The sequence below is a fragment of the Poecilia mexicana genome, unplaced genomic scaffold (assembly GCF_051168715.1).
Source record: "Poecilia mexicana isolate PSO_F unplaced genomic scaffold, ASM5116871v1 scaffold_13, whole genome shotgun sequence".
Taxonomy (NCBI): domain Eukaryota; kingdom Metazoa; phylum Chordata; class Actinopteri; order Cyprinodontiformes; family Poeciliidae; genus Poecilia; species Poecilia mexicana.
The window spans coordinates 10,469,837-10,487,029 of record NW_028263382.1 but is presented as its reverse complement, the minus strand read 5'-3'; the positions used below and the strand labels follow the sequence as shown (position 1 = coordinate 10,487,029).

Here is a 17,193-nt window from a genome sequence, read left to right as displayed (position 1 = left end):
GGCAGATGTGTCCCTGTTTGTTTTTGAAGTGTCAGAGTTAAATCTTGTGTGTATGCGTGTGTGTGTGTGTTCTGCTTCTGTGTGACGATGCCCGTGTTTGGGTGTTTCATTTCCCCCCCATGTGTTGTCTCTGTTTGTGGTCCACAGGTCCTCCGCTGCATTGTTCATCTGCCTCCTCCTCCCCTGTTGAGCAGCTCCCATACCCTCCCCCTTCCATTGCAGCCAATGAGAACCACGGGAGGTTGCTAGGTAACAGTGCGGCTCAGCCAGCCCAGGACTCTGACTCTGAGGATGAGTTTGGCCCCAATTCATTCTTAGTTAAAACTGGCTCAGGGAACCTGTATGCTTCTTCTGCTGCAACTGCTGATGGTGAGTTGGTTTTCACACTTACTGCTGCTTTCTGGAGGTCAGCCTGCCCCCCCCTTCCCCACACACACACACACACACACACACACACACACACACACACACACACACACGCACACACACACACACACACACACACACACACACTCTCCTGGATGTGTTGTGTTACAGGTCATGCAGATGGCTACGGGCAAGATAATGTCCTTCTTCTTTTTTTTATTTTTTTATTTAAGCACCTTAAGAGAGAGCTGAAACTTCGAGTCGATACGCAGCCTCAGGAAATGAGCAGAACTCTCTGAAGTGAGGTCGGCAAAGTTCACAGCAAAGCGATGGGCGATTTTGGTTGAGCAGGAAAGATTTGTCATTGATATTTCTGTTGGATGGTTTGGATAGGAAATAAGTGAGAAAAAGTTATAACATTCTAGGTGGAAACGTCGGGCTCTTGTATCGTAACTCACAACTGTAACATCCTGTCTTCCTAGTTGTATAAAGCTTCATGGACTCCCTGTGCGGTTGCTCATTAAAAAACATCAGCTGTTTTTTTTTTGTTTTTTTTTTAATGTTGAAATGCAGTCTCCTGCTGGTACTGTAACATTCATTCAGACTGACAGAATGACATTTCAGCTCAAAGTGCTAACACAGTGTTGACAGTTGACGAAAAAAAAATCTGATTGTAAAGCTGTATGTTTACCAAGTAGGAAGCTGAAAGTGTCAGAAATGATGTCAGCAGTTAACATACTGATTTAAGTATGAGTCCAGACATGATTTTTAAAGGAGTAAAACTGTGTTTTTTGATGTATATTTCTTAATTCTTTTCTTGTTGCTATATTCTAAATTCATCAACAAATTGAGAGATTAGGAGAGTTATCGATGATGATTAAGAAGAACTTTACACTCACTGCTGTTATCTTCTCTTTTACACAAAAAAAAAATGTAAATTAAAAATGGCAACGATGGACGGATCAGGCAGGTCTTTGGCTAATACCGATTCATGTTTGTCTTTAATGTCTGACGTGGCAGATGCAACTCTGACTAGTTGCATATTTTCCCCTTAAATTACTCAACACATTAAAGAACAAATATTTGCAACTGAAAGTGTGGAAATTTCAAAATTATTCATTGAATATTATTAAAGCATACGTTGCTTTTCTCCATCAAACTTTTACAAATCTCAGAAAAGACAAATTAAAATAGTTTAAGCTCTTAGTCTTGATGCTTTCAAACTAATGACATACTTAGTGTATTTTTTTGGAACAACTTCTAGTAGTACTTAAATTCAGAATTTAAAGGGCTGTACTGGGAGCCAGTCATGGGAAATTGATGATTGATTTTGATCCCTGCTGGATTGATTGATGCATCAATAAATGCCAATACTGGTAATGTACAGCACTTATTCATATGATGTGGGATTCTGTCCATTTCGTGACAAGCTTTCAAAAGTAAAGATACACTTATTAGACTTAATTTTTATTTTTCGCCAAGGTAAGGCCTACCGATTCCAATAGATTCCAGTTTTTCCGCAGAACATCTTCAATAGAGGTTGCTGTTAAATACAACAAAAGAATAACAATATCATCAGGGATGCTAATGCTGATATATGTTCATGCTAGATGTCAGTCATTTTTTAACATATCTGTCTTGGTCCCATAAATAATTATGTTGATGTCAATAAGCAAAGGTAGTTTTCATCTTTTTGCTGTTTGTGTGCGTGTGTGTGTTTGTGTTTTGGGTTGGCCATGTTATTATATTTGTTTGACATTAACAGTGATGCAGTGATGCAAACATATGGCCTGTGGACAAAGTTTGGCCTGCCAGTGCTTTTTCTGTGGCCCTCTAAAGGCCACAGAAATGGAAGTTCAAGATAACAGTTGTGTGCTTAAATATTATATTAACAGTCAAATCAAATCAGTTTTTATTTGCATAGGTCAAGGGTCTGCAACCTCTGGCGCCAAAAAAAAAAAAAAAAAATATATATATATATATATATATATATATATATATATATATATATATATATATATATATATATATATATATATATATATATATATATATATCATTCATGTTGTTTCAGTCTTCCTAAAACAACATGAATGATTTAAGTCATTGATCAAGCTAACTAGTTGAAAGCTTTCAATATATGAAACTCCGAAGTGTCCTGACTGGCTGCTCAGGTCGGCAGCGGAATGAGTTATTAATCCCACTGCAAATCTCCCTGCTAATTCCTCTGCAGCAACACTGTGGTCACCCAGCAGTGGCACAATTGGCTGTAGGCAATATGGGTGGGGTTGGGGGGGGTAAGACCTTTACCATGGCAGAAGTTTCTCACAACAATGAATGTAATTTGCATGGATAGATCGTTTAGTTTAGCCTTAGGCTGTCAGGAAGAGGAGTAAGGAGGAATTTCAGCAGCTCGAGTTGCTACCTCTGGTTGTCATTAGGGCTTTGAAAGACCCTTTTAGTAAGTGGCACTTGTGCGCACATACTGCTGTGCTTTCTTAATCGAACCAATGCTACTGACCAAAAAAAAACCAAGGACCTGCAAATTCTTAGTTTTTTACCAAAACGTTGCTTAAATCTCATCTTGTTTGTCACACCCCCAATGGGATGTTATGTTTCATTTTGAGACTTGACATTTTTACTTATGAATAGTGCTCTCATTAAAATTTGGAGAATAGCAAAGCATCTCCAAGTTTTGTTCAATTAATCCACACAACTTAGATAAGCTTCCTCTCTATCGTATTTCTCCCGCTGCATTTACAGCGCCTCATCCAAATATTTAGCAAGCTTGGTGACTTTGTTTATTCCATTCTGGGTATCTCTCATTTTTGATTAATAGGAAAAAAATGAGTCTTTCACTCCAGTGAACAGCACAACGTTCATTCCCCCTTTTTTTTATTTATTTTTTTGTTGGGAAATAATATATGTAGCTAAATAACTCTATCAATCAGAGCTTGTTTCAGCAGAATGAAATGACTTGATTGGAAGTTGTTCAGTGTGACATTGCTACATAGAGCTAAATAAATCTAATATTCACAAGGTGACAAAAATGTAGTGAGAGGTGACAAAATGACAGCGTGGTATTGGATGTGTTTTCCAGAATGATAATAAAAAGATTGCACATTCCCGATTTTTTTTTTTTTTTTCTTTACAAAACATTTTCATTTTTGCTTTAGAAAATATTCCTGGATGTAATTGGGAATTAACCATGCATGTCAAGATTCTTTCAGAATTTGCATGTGGCAAAAAAATATGTATTTGAAAACCACCACGGCGAAAAAGGATGACAATTTCAAATCGGGTCGTCTTGATATGCAAGTCATGCTTTGAAGAGAAATGTCATCTGAGCAGAAAAGAATAAAAAAAGATGTTTTTATTGTCAGTAAACAAGGTGAAAGAATACGTATGCCTCTAATAATCTTTTCGTAGTGGAATCTTTCCACAGAAAAACAGGTGGTTTTTATCTTTTCAGATTACGTTCGCCCAAGGTCGTCTTGGAGCCCAAATGCAGGACTTAAAATGTTCTGGCGGATTTTGAACAACTGAAAGCTCTCAGTGGCATATCATTATTCACATTAGTAGCCTCCAAGGCTGCTGTGTGCTTTTTTTATTTATTTTCAGAGTGGGGTGAGGGAGAGTTGTGTTTTTTTTTATTATTATTATTATATCTGGGAAGACTAAGCAGTAGTTCCTCTAAGGCTGATGAGGCTGCTCGCTGAAGCCTGCAGTCCTATTGTCAAGCATGTGTCTCTCCGTGGCCTTCGGCTTTCTCCGAGGGTCTTCTTCCTGGGGAGAATGCCAGTTAGAGGCCGCTGCCACGCTGGGCTGCAAGATCTCAGACACTGCAGCCTCCCCGCATTAGCATCTCTTAATGCGAAGCAGCATGGGGTCGGCCAGTATCGGCTTTCAGTGCGGTCGGACGCCCCGGTGAAAAGGGCCGGCACACCGAGCGGCTCGCAGCTGACCAAGCAGGAATGCTGTGCTGAGCAGAAGGCTCAGGGACGCAGCCGTGTGTGAATTCAAATGAGTCTTCATTTGAACTGCTTAATCATCCCCCCTGAGTCTGCAGAGACGGGGGAGAAATGTGGTTAAAAGAGGTCACACCAGAAAGTAATTTAGCCGCAGACACCACGAGGAATAGAACTATCTGAGGCTAAATAATAATTTCATGAGCAACACATGGCACCCTGTTCTTTCTTTTTGTTTTTTCCTGAACACTTTATGTACAGAGCCTTGCGAGAGTGTCAGTAACCCCTAAACCATTTCAAATTTACCCGATAACAATAAGGTTTTATTCCTCTTTGTGAAATATACCCAACTCAGTCGGATTGAATGAAGCGTATTTGTCAGCTTCAAGTGCTGCTGTAGATTCTCACTCAGATTTAAGTCAGGGTTGTTCAAACACATCAACACTTTGATGTAAACCATTTTGCTACAGCTCCGGCTGTGTGTTTACGGTCGTTTTACTGCTACAATGTGAGCCTACACCCCTTTCTCAAATCTTTTGCAGCCCCCTTTTTTCCATGATTACACTGTATTTAGCTCCATCCATCTTACTGGTGGAAGCTCTCACCAGCTTCCATGACCCACTGAAAGAGCATACCCACAATATTATGCTGCTGCCTTCATGTTTCCTGGAATGTACTCATGTTCATATTGGGCTGTTTTTTATTGTCACACAGCATTTTTAATGTAGGTCAAAAATGTCAAATTTTGGTTTTCTTGCCCTTCTGCCATAAAGGTCAGATTTGTGACGTGTATGATTGTCTCCCTTTTCCCTACTGAAGAAAAGCCTCCACACAGCACAATGCTGCTACCACAGTGTCTTGTTTTTGAGATGCCATTTTCAGACACTGGAACCTAAAAAGTTTGTTTTCTAACCCTAAAGCAGTAAACATTTGTTCTGCTAACACCTAAGTGCTGTAGTAGCATGGCATTTAGCAGAATACCACTGAACTCAGTCATATTGCCCACCATGCATTGATGACAAGCGTTGCACGTGTTACACCACTATTGCCAACTTAGCAACTTTGATAAAATATTAAGTGACGTTTCAGACAAAAAATGACATTCACCAAAATCGGAATCAGCAGGTCAGGCTTGTTAAAAAAAAAATTGCAATTGATGCATGCCTCAATTTTTTTCCTCTTTACAAATGTCATTTTTTTGGAGTCATTCCATCATTCAAAACTGGAGAAAATCTCATGAAGTTGGTGGTTATTAAACGACAGTGTGAAAAGTTCCAAGGTTCCCAACACTTTTGCAATCCACTGCAAGTTATCAGTAAAGTGAAGTCAACAGGCAATTTGTCCGATCATATTCAGGCCACCGTTTGTCAGCTCACAGTAACCCGTTCAGGATACCTACATATCTTCTTTCCACTGACGTAAATTTAGATGCATCACCTTCATTGTATGATAATTGCAGACCATCTGTGCCTTCTAACAAAATCTCCAGGCTCTTGATGGATTTGTAGCAGAGTGACATACAGAACAGAGCATACATAACCACTTGTCTTGTTCTTGCTAAGGCAGCTCAAAGAATGACAGAAAATCCATTAGATCTAAGGAAGGCCGAGTGAAACATATGCCAGCTCCGGTCTTAATGGATTTAGGTCGAAAACTGTGGCAGGCCCTTTTATAATAGTTTTTATAAATTGGTGTTCTTTGTGCAACCTGGCGGCAGCTTGCTTTACTTCTTTAAAAAACAGCACATCTGTCTTCCTCTGGTTGGTAATAAAAATCAAGCTTTATTTGCATTCTACGAACTTGTTTTTCCCTAAGGGAGACCTGGTGAAGAGCCGAGAAGTGTGTTGTTTGTGGTACCTGTTACCTCTCAAATGGTTCTTTGGAAGACAGCTGGAATTCCCTCATGCCTCTTCCTCTCAGATTTTTTTAATGGTGTCGGAAACAGCAGGGCTTGGAGAGAGATCCGGCTCCACGGAGCCACTACGTTGTGCTGCTTCACTGCGTTTGTGACAAATTCTATTTGTATTTTTATAGACAATCCTTACTCAACTGGAAATTTTGCTCTTGTGATTAGCCATTGGGGATGATCTGCTGATTTATATTGGTGCTGGATGACTTTTGATTAATTCTCCATCAAATGACTTGCACCTCAGTGGGCTGAGTGGATGTTTAGGGCATATCCTATCACTTTATGTCATCAGATGGGGCCGTCAGTGTTGTGGATGCTATTCACTTTCATTGTTCACGAATATGCATTTCCCTAGACGGTACAGAGAATGTCAAAGTTAAGAATTCAGACTAAATGAAGCAAAAATAAACTTTTCCTGGCAAGATTTTCTGTCATCCCCAATTAATGTAGGTATTTATCATGTGTTGAGTTTGAGATACGTTATATATGAGTATTTTGCAGAGATACTTCTAGTCTTGGTATTTGCAGTTAACAGGCGCAAGCATCAAACTAAATTTGTAACAATTGAAAGAGCATGCAGCACTGCATGCAGCTTTTTGATCTGCTCTGTATATTGATTGGTGTTTATGTTGTTGTTGATTACTCCTGCTGTGGAAATTAAAGCAGTTGTGTCCCTACAAAATCTTACATCTGGAAGACGGGCGTCTGATTAAATTTGAGCCTTTTTAACAAAAGGCTGATTTGCTCCTGGATTACAGTGCATGTAACCATTTCCACCTAGTATATTGCTGATTTTAGTCGCATATAATTTTGTTCCAACTACATCATCGATTGTCTGCAAGTAAAAAAAGTTATAGTTCAGGAAAGAAAACATCCATTTGATTTTTTTAACTGCTAAAACAAAATTATAACACAAATGCTAGTTTTTAGTAATTCTAATTCAGCCTTGTCAAATGTCCAATTTGGACCATGTCCTGGGTGTTTGAATTGTATTCACTGCATTCAACATCAACCTGTTAGAAGGAAAATTTGGCAGGACAAAACAGCACTGGCAGAGCAAAGGGTGTTTGTATACAAATGTGAACTACCTCTTGAATTTGGCATTTTAATATCAAAAGATGTTTACACATTTCAGTAATTTACAACTGAGTCTAATTCACCGCTAACATATTCAGATTAATACAAAACCATTAGATGCATTCAGCAGGAGGTTTCATACCAGCCAAACAACAACTTGTTTCCCATGCAAATGGACATTTCTGCATCAGGTGAACTATTCTAAAATATTTTGGAATATATCAGTAGTAATTTTATTTATATTACAAAATCCCAACTATACTTCGCTTAGTTGGGCTTTTGCTCACTGACTGGACATCTTTGTGTGAGCAATTATAACAACTTACAAGGAGACCGATATCCCTGTTGTTTCTTGGTGTGGGGGATGAGGTTTTAGCTAATGAAGTGGATTTGCCTTAATTACTTGTCTCAGAAAGCATCGGGAGGCCTTAACCGGTGCATGCATCTGTTAGGAAGAAAAATGAAACCCCCACATTCCCCACACTGAAAGGATATCATCAGGCCTCTGCTTTGAATGCGATGTGAATGTTTTTGGCCATTGTACCAAAGTCTCTATTCTGTGTCTCTCTGATAACAAATGAATCTCCTTTTCTTGGCAATTTTGTTGTGCAAAGCAGGTCAATAGAAAACCATTAATTTTTTTTTCTCTCCTATTCCTTGGATAGTAGTGAATAATTGTTGCTGAATCGCCACATCTGCGCGGGTCATGCTGCCCTGTGCTTTATACCACAAACACTTTTATTTCTCATTCCTTTTTCTTTTAAAAAATATTTTTAGTGCTACAGGTCTAACATGTACTTACCTGGCTGTGGAAAAATGTGTATTGCAGGGCAACGACATGTTTGCACACCATCAGACAGTCGATCTCAATCTTAAGGAGTCTCTGAGGTTGTTTTTAGCATTTTATGTTGTTCATTATCATTGTGGACCAGCTTCTCATTTTCAACAAACTTTTTTAATGTAAACTTTAGGAGTCAATATGTCTTCAGATGCTACATACTTATTCTAAGTAGGTGTGTACAGATAGCTTTCTCAAGTAGGTTTGAAGGGCAGTAACAAATGTGCATTTGTTTAAGTTTTTTTTTTTTTTTTTAAACTTTAGTTCACCAGGAAATCCTGTTGAGATTAAATATCTCTTTTGCAGGACGATGCTGGTCAAGCCTGGCACCAGCACACAGACACTACAGAACATTTGCAGTGAAAACAGAAAAATTGAACACCGTCAAATAAATTAACTAAAAGATTCCTCAGTGGAAACATTTACAGACAGATTATTCTTTCTCAAAATCAATAGGAATGGCCTTAAGAATAGTGACAACAACACCTTTAGCTTCTGTAACTGGCTCCAAGCAGTGCACAGGATGGATGCAGGGATGTAAACCATGCTACTGGACTTTAGAGCAGTATTCTCTGGAGTGATGAATCATGCCTCTGTCTGGAAATTTAATGGACAAGTCTGGCTGTAGCAGTTGCCAGGGGAATGATACTTGCATGACTGCATTGTGTCAACTGTGACTTTTTTTTTTTTTTTTTTTTTTTTTTTTTTGCGAAAGGGATTATGGTGTAGGGCTTTTCTTCAGGAGTTAGGCTCACCCTCTTAGTTGCAGTAAATGCAACTTCTAATCCTGTAGCGGGCCGAAACGTTTTGGACAATTTCACGCTCCCAACTTTATGGGAACAGTTCGGGGATCCCACCTTTCTGTTCCAGCATGACTCTGCACCGGTGCAAAAGGGTAGCTCAGTGGACGATATGGAAGACTTTGACTGGGCTGCACAAAACTCTGACAGCCAGACTAAAGTGTCCAACATCAGTGTCTGGCCTCATAATTATTTTGCCCGAAAAGTCTTCTGAAATTCCTTACAAAATCCCCCTAAACCTTGTAGACTACAAAGAGTTGAAGCTCTGGAGGCTGCACAAAGTGTATCGATGACAGATGTGTAAAAGAAACTGACCAAACACTTTTGGCAATAGTCTGTCCATTTATGTGTAGTCATATAGACATATTTTCTGACAGCATTTTATAAGTAGAATATAGAAAATTTCATTTAAATCGTAGGTTGTCAAAGTGGGTTAAAAGGGGAAAGTACAGACTGTTCAGTTTGAATCATCCTGCGGTAGACGGCACCATTTCATACCTGGAGAAGTAAATTACAAACCAACCACAACTGCAAATGAATGAAATGACAAGCACCCAAACTGAGCATGTATGGTGTGTCACAACAGAAAGAAGAACTACATTTAACTAGGGGAAAAAAACGTCCAACCAGCTGGGTGGTTATTTTCCTCAAAGCAAGGGAGCATAGAGAAAACGGACACACACAAAACAAAAAGAAAAAAAACAAGGAAAAATTCTATGGAAAGTGAATTGTTTCATATAGCAATATTACCAATTGTTTTTAAAATGAATAGTAAAACAAACAAAAAAGGGAGAAAGATGAATATCTTCCTGGAGATAAATTTGCAGCATTAATGCCAAAGGGTCATTCATTGTCTCTAACCTCAACATATACTGTAAGTTGCTTGGAAAATAAGAAAAAATAAGCTTACACAAAGAGAAGCTGTCTGTCTCCCAAACAAAAGCTGAGAAACTATTTAAAAATGAGGTTGCATTAATCATAAATATTACTACATTCATAAAAACTAGGAATAATGGAGACACTGTATTGCTATTTTATAAGTCACTTAAAATAAGTGTAATTTTCCTGACATGTTTATGACTTTGCAAATATACAGCACAGCGCGTTCACATTTACACTAATCCAGATAGATTTATGAAAGCACCCAAAACCCTGAGAATTAAATTGCATGTTTAGTGTAGAGATCTGCAGGTATTTACATTTGATGGTACATGGCAAATGTACAATCTATAATTATTGAGAACATGGCCCCAGGAAAAGAAGGTGCTGCAGAGATGAATTAGCTGTTGGTCTGCAATCGCTCGATGGTCACGCTCTAGGATGTAAAATGTTTGTTTTGGTTTGCAGTAGATGCCTTCTGGAGCAGGGATTCATTTGTCCTTTAGATATATTTTGCTGTGTATCTGTGCCATCTCTGTATCAAATTAGCATAACCATATGAATGGCTTCTGGGATCAGGTACATAACTGAGCTGGAGGGAGGTCATCAAAAACTGTGTGGTTTTACCTCACACTGTGATACTTCTAAGTGCCTCAACTGCTGGAAGGAATAAATCATGTCTCCAAAGACAAAACATATGTCTTTAAACATAAGAAACTATCTAAAACTAGATCTAAATGCAGTGGTGAACTACAAAAAAGTTTGTTGCGTTTACTCTAAACCAGTAATCACAAACATTAGTTCTGCTAACACAATGCACTACACCTACAAGAGAAAGCTAATGCTAAAGTGCTAATGTCAGTTAAAATGATATCTCCCCTTGAAAGACTACAGTCCCCGAACACCAATTTAATAAATTAAATGCTAATTTAATTTTAACATTATCATTTACATGTTCTTATAATGTCCTTAGATATTGTATTCATGTTTATATCTTATTTTTTTACTATCCATTCTTTATATTGTTCATGTATGTTTCTTCCTGAAAATAAAGTTTTTGAACTGCTCTGTAAAAAATTCCACCCCTTCAAAGTAAGAGCATAAATATAAGCGTCTAACTGCCTGGAGAATTTTTAACAATTAATAACCAACATTTCAACGCAGATGTGGAACTTTTTTCAACTGAAGATTTACAAGACACCAAGGTAAATTAGTGTTTTTGAATTTAACTGAAAAAATAAATTTAGGCTAAGCTAAGTTTGCAAAAAAAAAAAAGCTAAACGAAAAAATTGCTACGTCATTAGTTGATTAGCGCACTTGTGCCCACCATCGCCTAAATGTAAAAATTACCGTTTTATTTTAAATACTAGGAAGAAACCTAGTAAGCCGTGTAAATGTTGCTTATGAGGCTGGAAAACAGAGAATTTAACTCGGTATATTTTAGCTTTCTTGCTGCGTTATGAGCATACTGCCTGTTAGCACATGTTCCCCGTTTTGAACAAGTGATGAAGCTTGATGCTAGCATGTTGTTGGTGCAGATTTATCAGTCTTACATGATCGACATGTTAATATGGGCGCTTTAAGTTCCTGACCCTGAAAAAAAAATCTGATAGGAGTCGAAACTTGTTGACTGACATGAGTCGGTATTGCTTTAATGAAGGGGTTGATTATAGGAAATAAGCCCGCTCTGTTTCTGCATTCTGCTCTCTGCGGTGTAAATTGGCAATTTAGTGCTGAGGATATCTGTGAAATAAAGGCTCAACGCTACGAAGAAAAGCCTTTCTGTGTAAAGCCAGCAGTTCATTGATTGATGAATGGCTTAGAAAACGTGGAAATAAATGGCTATAGAGTGCAAAAAGACATCAGTCCTCTATCTTGTGGAAAGCAGAGTATCAAAGAGTGAGAATGGGACCAGAGACTACTATCTCTTCTTCTAGGCAGTTTGGCATTTACAGCCAGTTTCTCAGGTAAGATCTGATTGCTGCCATACAGCTATATCTTAAATCTGCTAATGAGTTGTGTGAAACATGCATTATTAGTTGAAAAAAACAAACAAAAAAACATGCTCCAACAATCTTCCCTAGTCTAAATGAGTGTCCTAAAAAGCTGTGAGACTTTGTCAACTTCAGGAAGAGACCAGCTCGTTTGTTTAAACAAGCCAGTCCGTGTCTGTTCGGAGTAAACTTAGGCGGGTCTCAGTGGGAGGCAGAGAGCACACAGTGGTGGAGATCAGCTAGAAGAAATAATGAGCAGGAGAGTTTTTTTTCCTTTCTTTTTGAAGTGTATTTCATGTGAGGTCTTTGTAGCTTGTCATTAAAAGGGATTTGTAAGTTTCTGTGTTAATTTGCTAGTGAAACTGCTGGTGTGAAAATGTCTGCCATGGTGCTACAGCAGGAAAGTTCAAACTTTAGTTTTAATGGTGTTTATTAGTTGATTATGCTGAATATACACTGTAGACAGCAAAGGCGTTCACGCCCGGTGATGTCAGCAACATGCTGACATAACCATTTCTTTTTTTTGATAGAGTAAACTGACAAGTTAATATGTACAATCCAGTTATCAGGATATATACAGTTGATGCACAGTTGCTTTCCTCTTGCATCTTAATGTCCAGTCTCTGATCATTAAATCACGTTATCAGCATAAGGGCAACCTGTGTAAAACCATGCAGTGACACAAATATAAACCATGGATGGAGGAGAGAAATGCAGGAACATCTCCGTTAACATGGTGATCTTGGCAGCTTCTCTGATTAACGCTTTCCTCAGCAGGCCTGTCAGTATCTGCTGGCTGCCATGTCTTGGTGTGTTTGGGAACATTTCTTTAATGTTGGCTGTATTTAATTTTGGGGAATCGGTATAAAGGGAATGGGGACTTTTGCTATTTGTGTTGTTTTTCTATTGGTCTGATCACATAAAATCCTAACTTAACACAATGCAGCAAAAATGTAAACTGGCTAAAGTAAAGGTATAAGTTCCTTTGCAGGACACTGTCCAGCCTATTAGGAGGTTTTGTTTTAGTCCAAAACCAATATTAAAGTCAAAAATTGACTTTTCTTTTTTTTTTGTGGCAAATTTTGCAGTCATTTAAATTCATTCTCCTCTTAAAATCAAAATGGTCCTTCATGACTGTCATGCTAAAGTTCCCAATTTGTCACTTGTCTTCTCACAGCCTTGTTAATATGATGCTTAATTTATCTTGTTTCTTCTTCTACTTTAGTTGCCTTCTAGGGTGCATTCACGTGAGACCTGCTTAATCAAACTGCAATTTGTTTGCCTTGAAAAACTAGAGTTTGATTAAGGTTGACTAAACGGCTGGTGTGAATGCACCAGCGGTTTAGTGAAGGTGTTTTACATATAATGCTTTTCTACAGTGGAAACTGTTTTTGGATGTCCAGTATAAAAACTATTTAATTTTCTTATGTTTATGACCTGCAGATTTTTTTTCTACTCAGACAAATCAAAAGCCTTAAAAATATTTTTTTATAAAAATACAAATTTTCACCTGCACAAAGCACTAATGAAATATCACCTTCTTTAGTCGTTGTGACTTGTAGCATTTATCATTGGAAAAGAAAACGTACCTTGTCTATGTTTTACAGGAGGAGGGAATTAAATTTAAACAGCCTTCTGCAATTTTCTGTGAAAATGTTTGAAAGGTAACTCCAAAAGTTTTTTTTTTTTTTGTAAAATCGAAGCTTAAAAAAAACTCAAATACTCTTTCAGAAGCTGCGAACCTGAATAGATCAGTCATATTTTAGCTCTGCTGGGAAACAAATTGTGAGTCAGTCTTTGATGGTAACCTCAAAGGTAGAAAAGACTAAAAAGTTCCTCAAAGTGATTATTTAACGACTGGATTTCTTTTTCTTCAGGTAAATGCTTTCTTTTTCATGTTTTACTTATTTCCTGTTTTTTTCCCCCGCTCTCTCTCTTCAGACGGAGCCTTTCAAAATCACTCTCGGCTGCGGACGCCTCCGCTGCCCCTCTCCCATTCTCACTCGCCCAGTCATCAGCACCATGCAGCCTCTATTAACTCGTTAAACAGGAGCAACTACACTCCGCGGAGCAACGCCAGTCCAGCGCCCACAGACAGCTCCGCTCCCCCTGAGGGTCCCGCCAGCGGTCAAGACTCCAGCAGCGTTCAGGACAACTGGCTCCTCAACAGCAACATCCCGCTGGAAACGAGGTACCGTGCAACTTGTCTCCCTAACAATGTGCGAGGCAGACATGTTGGCATCTTTAGGAATGAGCTCAAGCTTCTGCCATCGAACTCAGCTTTTTGTGTTGTCAGCTCTATATTATGTTACCACAGAGCTAACAAGGAGCAGAGCAAGAAAATTAAAGCTGCTTGGAACCAAAAGGCCTAACTTTTTGAAGAACACGATTTTTGTGGAAAACAAGAGAAAAGTGTTGCTTTTGGTTGCTTGTCAAATATTAGCTGATTTCCAGCCAAATCTAGTTTGACTAATAATAATGTTAGAAAAATGCAAAATTCCACCCAGGCTCGAGTGTGCATGCTTCCTCGCTCCTCTCCTTCAGTCCTGGTGTCTATTTATTTTATATTAATCAACTCTTTGTTCTCTAGCACATTCTCAATAAGAAGGCTCTTGTGTGAAGTAGATTTGTCGAGTATTATTGGAACTAAGGAAATGTCTGTTGGTTTTTCCTTGACTGGTATTGTCAAGAATTTCAAGATTTCCTTTGCTCTAATAATCTCCTTTTTTTTTCACGGTGGCGTATAATCTTCACGAAGAAAAGCTCAATCATGGCTGTAGCCAGGTTACCAACTGAGAAAATTTCTTCAATAAGACTCAAATTGTGGGAGAATTTCTCCTCATTTTGTAGATTTGATGGTCAGGATTGAGTCAGAGCATTTTAACTGTAACATTAGGGCTGTAATTTTACCCACCACGGTAGTAACTGAACGGTTTTTGTTCATTTGTACTCATTTATTCTTTTTATATTTTAGAAAACTAGAGATAAATGCCCTGTGAATGAAAAGCAAGCTGAGTGTACACTTCTGACAGGTAGTCTCTTCTAAAATATGTTTTTTCTTCTTCATTTTTTACCCTCAATAAAAGTGTCACAGAGCAGTAATTGATTCCCATTTTGTCGAAGCTTTATTCGAAGCACTATTGTTCCAACAGATTTGAGTTTAGCTAGTAAAGTTAAATTCAATAACTCTGATAAACCCTTTTTCTAAGCCAGTTTTCTTCCTCCTGCATTTCTCACCATGACAAATTTCTCTTTTGAATTTTGAGCTCAAAAAGCTTCTGAGCAAAGAAAGTCAGTTTTGCACAAATGGCAGCTTTGTGTTTACATGTAACTGGCAGCAGCATTGCCATTTAGATTTATGAACAGTATCTAAAAAATAGGTTTAGAGATTTTTCTTTCTATCAGTTTAAAAATAGCCGATTTCTATTTCTGTGGGAAAATGCATGACAAAGTGGTCTGAAAAGCATTATTACACCCAGCAACAATATTGTTTTCATATTAATGTGATTTAACCTGATTTGGGATGCGTATCCTTGAAATTGTACTAAAAAATTGCAGCAAATTTTAAAAATGGTGGCTTCTGGAATTGGTTAGCCAGAAGTCCATGATTTTGTTTAGCAGATCTGCAGTAAATGATGTTCCCTTTATGCAAATATAACATAATATTGACATCTTAAATGTTCAACTAACACAGTTAACATGGTTTGCATCACTAAATCAGCTGTTACAGTGTATTCGCAAGAGTTATGAACCTTACATTAACTAAGGAATATCTAAATATTTCCTAGTTTTCCTAAATCTGCCATGTGCAATCATAGAGTAGTTTAAAGTACAAAAAATGTAACAGTAAAATATTTCTTTTGAAAGTCTTCCTCTCTGTGACAATTTCTTTATCTGATTAATCATATAAATCAGATAGAGTTATATGATTAATATAAATCTCACTGATTTATAATCAGCATCAAAATAATCAGCATGAAAAATACATCTGCTTATAAACTTAGTTTTATATATATATATATATATATATATATATATATATATATATATATATATATATATATATATATATTGTGGAAACAGTATCTGGTTGAATAGATTAACTCATGAGGCACAGACCAATATTGATTTCAAATCTGAAAACATTTTTGGGTCAGACCTGTAGAACGGAGACAATTTGACAAAATAGCAACACTGGTAAACATTTCCAATGTTCCACCTTGTGTCCTCCATCCATTTTTAGAAACTACTCGTTAAAAAAACATTATTCAAATTAGCATTTTATTTTGATGGGAAAACTACTAATAGCTATTTTTTCCACAACTGTAAATAAAACAGTCATGAAGAGACTTGTTGTCTCGTCCCTCGGCTGTTGTGAGACGGTTCATTCAACAGGAAAATGAGAATCAGTTTCAGCTGGTGGGGCAGTATAAAGTATAAGGAATGATTACACATCATCCAGCTCCAGTTAATGCTGCACAGGTATTCCCTGTGGAGCCAAAGACAGATGGTGAAGAGAGAAAATAGTTCTGCTGAAACCACAGAGTTTTATAACCCATAGCCTTAAAGAAAGATACAATTTCAAAGTAATACTACTAAAATTGTTAGTCGTATCCTAAAGGATCCTGTAGGATTAAATTCTATTTTTTCCTCATTTAATGCCATATGATTACCTCTCTCTTACGTCTCTTTAAATTAAATCTACTGATGCAAAAGGTATCAATAGGTTTCAGCTGTATGAGAGACAGTGGTAGTTGCTTGGCTCTCTTGACTTTTGCCGTTTCTTTCTTAAGAGCTTCTGCCAAGCATCCCTCCGTCATTTGCTTCATTGAACTTTGCATTCATTGTCAGAGCTGAAGCTGAGGAAAGTCCAGCGCTGAGCTCCACAGGGCATGCATCAAAATCCAGCCTTTTCTCTTGGACCACTGAACGTGTTCAGCCCTCCCATTGCATGTGGACGGTTCATTTCTCCATTGCACTGGAGGAGTACTTCCTTATGGAACGTAGCTCTCAACATGGGGAGAAAGGAGACGCAAGCCTCTAGATGTATTACAGAAGATGTGTTATTTGTAGTGCTACAGCAGTTGAGCGATAAAGTGTTGTAATTTTTCTGCTAATCAGCAGAGGCGCACCGATCAGAGATTCTGTTGCTGATTTTTGATTACAAATTTTGTGAAATTTTGTTAAACTGATTCTGACTTCTTTTCGATAACTTTAGATGTATAACTACTTTTGTCTACTTCCTGCATTCTCTGAAATGTGTCTGTCTTAAAGCTGGTTTATTTCTGCAGATAGCTGTAGGACCACAGGGAGAAAGCATAGGAGCTTTTTTTTTTTTCACAGATTATGTGCCATATTTTAC

General features: G+C 37.8%; 1 protein-coding gene across 1 annotated transcript in view; it reads left to right on the top strand.

The window, feature by feature from the left end:
- Positions 1–17,193, top strand: part of tenm4 (teneurin transmembrane protein 4) — a 214,969-nt gene that overhangs the window by 84,871 nt on the left and 112,905 nt on the right. The window contains exons 4-5 of the mRNA XM_014980901.2: positions 148–369; positions 13,773–14,022. Coding sequence (XP_014836387.2) covers positions 148–369; positions 13,773–14,022 — 472 coding nt within the window. The remainder of the gene's footprint in view (positions 1–147; positions 370–13,772; positions 14,023–17,193) is intronic.